Here is a 4,611-nt window from a genome sequence, read left to right as displayed (position 1 = left end):
ACACTTTTCACGCACTTCTATTATATAAAACCTTTCACGTTCCTCATTATCACCACATGCACACACTGACACACCGAAACTTCACCATTCATGACCCTGGTGCAACTACTGTGCCTACATTAGCTTCAACAAAGACTCAACCACATACAGTTCCAACATAATCAACGTACACATTAAGCACATATTTACGGACTTCACATTCCCATACCCAGTGACTGGCTTAAGCACAATGGGGCCAAGATTTTGAAATGAGGGCGCCTACTTACCCAAAATCTAGCATCAGTTGAGGCTCCCATTATACATACACCAGGTTCATTTTATTAGACTCACTACGTTCATTAGGTTCATTGGTTACAGGTTCCAAAATCGGTGCTCTGATACCACTTTGTAACACCCTCATATACCGAGGAGCCTTAACCAGACCTTCCTTAGCATATAAGGGCACTACCATCTCGGTTGCCCGTGGTAAGTAATCATCAAAAGTCGATAAAAGAACAGTTATAGTTAAATATACAAGTGCTACAACCAACCAACAAAATAAAGATACAACTCGTCAGCTACACACTGTCTCTATCAAAACTCGTCATAACTCAGCCCTGCCAGGACTCCAGCTATCAACCACATCAACACCTGCTAAGGCTGACTGCTCACCATAAGGGATCACGGCAGACACATAAACAAACAAGACAACCACACAAGGTCAGTACTGAGACGAGATACAACATTAACCAACATCAACCGTCAACACAAAACAAAACACAACCAGTCACACACAATCATACCCACTCCAATCAATCTCCGTCACCGACTGTCCACTGGACCAGCCCGCGATGGGGGACGCGATCGTTCCCACCTAAGCCCCGCTCATCATACCGAGGGATAACCCTGTCCCATTAATGTGCACATCCCCTCCCGTGGCGGGTTCCACGGAGGGCGAAACTAGGGCGTGAAGCCACTCCCGCAAGTGACACTCAGCCGAAGACGCACCTCGAGAACCAGAGACAATCAATTACAGACAGCTGCAGTACAACAACAACCAACAAACTGTGTACACCAACTGATTACCGCATATACTCTGCCACACAAACACAACAACAACACAACAACCACGACACAACAACCGACACACTAGACCATCCACAGAAACTGAGTAGACGAACCTACCTTTAAGCGACTGCAACGATTCCATGCCCACACACGCAATACCCAGCAATCAAGCAACACCTATATACATAACACAATCATCTATCACTACCAAACTAACCCTAACTGCAAGGACAAAGATACGGATGATGATGACGACATACCTACATGAGGAAACCTGGCAAAGGACCGCTACCCGACTCAAGCTATGCACTCCTAAGGCACAAGGACCTTCAAAGGCTCCCATGGAAGGTAGATGGTGAAGGGGAGGAAAAGTGGCGACCTAAAGATCTGAATAAATGAGGCGAAAATGATTTGCGGTTTTAACACAACAAGATTATAAACCCTCGCTGAAAAGACGCTACTCGATCGAGTAACCCACTTACTCGATCGAGTGGCCCCTACTCGATCGAGTATCCTAGCTACTCGATCGAGTAGCCTCTACTCTATCGAGTACCACCCATAACTCAAAACACAGGATAACTTTGGTACGCACTTCTAAGGACTATTACTGCTTCCAAGGTCGGTCAACGCTGGTCAACGGGTCTCTAAAAGGGGGGTATTACACTGAAATTCATCTTTGATATATTTGTATCTATTATTTATCGTCACCGTCGTTAATTCATCATTAATAACCTGTTTAGTCTAATTAATTTGTTTAGTTTGTTAATTTGTAAATAACCTTATTAATCTTGTATATAATTCGTCCTAATTAGTTTTATTCATGTTTTATCGTTTTTATGACCTCAATCACATGTAAATAATATGTTAAGCACTTCCATCCGAGTCAAATAATATTAATCGAACATTAAAGTCACCAACGAACATTAACGATTTGCAATTCCGGCTTCACATCCAGAACTGAGCACAGGAACAGACGCATTGAGCACTGCGCCTCTTCCAAAGGACGCGGCTCTGCTGCGCCTGTTCCGGGTTGAGTCTGTCTCTGAACTCCCGTTTCTGCCTTGACCTAGTTTATTAGTTTACGTATTTAATTAACTACTATTCGTATTATCGCCTAATAATTTGTTTGTTAATTTATTTATTCTTTCTTTTCTAAAATTATCTGTTTTAAATGTATTTTCGACATAAATCCATTAAATCCGATGTAATTATTGTAATTTTCTTTATTGTATTGCTTGTATGCTCTCACATGTAATCGATCTTAAATTCCTACCTCGACATTATTGCATGTTAAATTACTTGTTAACCGACTTAGTTAATTCTCACATGCTAGGATTAATCTAATGGATGTTGCATTACATGCATTTAAATCGACAATATATCGAGTATAGACGATTTCCCTAATCATTAGTAGAGGCCGCTATCGAGGCGGGCGGGATTAGGTGTTCGATCAAAAGAGCTTCCTAATATGTACCCTCGTCCCTTACTCCAGATCTCTGTGAACATCCGTGTTCATTGGCATCCACGAAAGTCATTATAGACATAGAATGTTAAGGGTAACGAGTTCTTGGTGTTCATGTCACTACTTTGTGTCTTGACATGGCACGAGGTATTCGAACGGTTTCCAATTTTCCACAATAAATTGATGGCGACTCCACAAATGCAAACGCTTGTTCCCAAGCGCCCCCGTGGCCCATGTCCACATCACTACGAGAAAACTGACGCCTAACAAAAGTCCACTAGATACCATCTAAACTAGAACAAAGATTGCGAATCTCGTCAATAACCGAAAGAAAATAACTTTTGCCCGTCCTATAGCTTTGCAGGATGTCGATCACCGTCTTGCTATCACTTTCCACCACTAGACGCCGTTGTCCCCTCCTTATAGCCTCCTTCATGCCTTCCAAAATTGCTTCCGCCTCCGCCTCCGCCTCACCTACTTCCACTACACCCCTACGTCTCTCAGCCAACATCCACACAGCTTCCCCCTCGCCTGCACAGCTTACCACCCCTAAAGCCGTACACCAGCCTTCTTTCACTCCCGCGTCACACGTCAACCTCATCCATCCCTCCTCCACTCCAACCCTCTCACGCCTTCCTGCCCTCCCTCTCTTACCATCTCCACGCATATTACATACCGCTCCCTCCTCCTCTAAAGCCTCCACCTCCCTAGTGAGCTCCTCCACACGTTTAATAACATCCATCACCATCACCCTTCTCCCCTCAAACACCCACTTATTTCGAGCCTCCCAAATCGCCCAACACCTCATCATGAACCTCCCTCGCTCCTCCTCCTCCTCCATCTCCCTCCACACATCCTTCATCCACTCCCTCACCCTCTCATGCCCAGCTTCCTTCTTTATCTCCACCCCCAACCCATCCCATACCCCACCCACCCAACCACACCCCTTAACCAAGTGGAGACACAACTCTATCTCGTTAAGGCAAATAGGACACATACCATCCCCAACTCGGGCTCTACGGGCAATATTGTCCTTCGTCGGGATCACCTCACTACACAGCTGCCAGAAGAACATCTTTACCCTGGGAATCGACTTCGTGGTCCAAAGCCGTTTCCATAGCCTCTTCTCCATTTCGAATCTCGGCGGCCCCTGCTCCTCCACCTCCCCATCCATAAGAGCGTGATAAGCTGATTTCACCGAGTACTTCCCGTCCTTCTCCAACGCCCAACACCATTTATCCTCCCCATTCAAGCTACTCAACCGGATGTTAAACACATTATCATGTTCGAACAGTAACAGAAGGTGGCGAACTTTATGCATATCCCACCTCCTCCCATCAGCTTGCAACAAGTCGGCTACCACCATATCCTCACCCCCCCCCCCTCCACCTTCGGTGAAAGCACGCATCTCGAACTCGTACCCCTTAGCCACGGATCCCCCCACAACTTAGTTCCCAACCCATCCCCTATCCTTCGAAACGCCCCCTTACGCACTACATGCTTTGCTTCCCAAATCCCTTTCCAAGTGAAGCTCGAATTACGTCCCAGCTCAGCGTTCATGAACTATTTGCCTCGAAAATATTTAGCCCGCAGCACTCTAGCTAAAAGACAATCAGGGACGGTGATAATACGTCAAGATTGTTTACCCAGCAGGGCCATATTAAAATTATGGAAGTCCCGGAATCCCATTCCTCCTAAACTCTTCGGTTTACACAACTTATGCCACACAACCCACGACATCTTGCGCTTCCCATTTTCCGTACCCCACCAAAACTTCGAGACAAGCGATCTCAGCTCCTCACAAAAAGTGCTTGGAATTTTGAAGACACTCATAGCGTATGTAGAGAGTGATTGGGCTACGGCCTTTATCAAAACTTCTCTACCGGCCTTCGAAAGAAGCATCCCTCGCCACCCTTGGAGTTTCTTACTTAACTTATCTTGCAAAAGACCCGTAAGGGCCTGTTTCGAATGCCCCATAACCATAGGAAGCCCAATATATTTACCCGGACTACCTACCAACCGAACCCCCAGCTCCTCCGCCACACCATTAGTACTAGCAGCACTCGTACTTCGACTAAACGAAACTGTTGTTTTGTCATAGT

General features: G+C 45.7%; 1 protein-coding gene across 1 annotated transcript; it reads right to left on the bottom strand.

Annotated features, from left to right (window-relative positions):
• Nucleotides 1-2,786: 2,786 nt before the first annotated feature.
• On the bottom strand, nt 2,787-3,875 carry LOC141608446 (uncharacterized). Its single transcript, XM_074427800.1, has one exon. The coding sequence runs from the start codon at nt 3,873-3,875 to the stop codon at nt 2,787-2,789; it is 1,089 nt and encodes a 362-aa protein (XP_074283901.1).
• Between the last annotated feature and the right edge of the window lie 736 nt (nt 3,876-4,611).

The sequence above is a fragment of the Silene latifolia genome, chromosome 10 (genome assembly GCF_048544455.1).
Source record: "Silene latifolia isolate original U9 population chromosome 10, ASM4854445v1, whole genome shotgun sequence".
In the NCBI taxonomy this organism is placed as follows: Eukaryota; Viridiplantae; Streptophyta; class Magnoliopsida; order Caryophyllales; family Caryophyllaceae; genus Silene; species Silene latifolia.
Note: the sequence above shows the minus strand (reverse complement) of the source record. Positions and strands in the feature narration are given on the sequence as shown.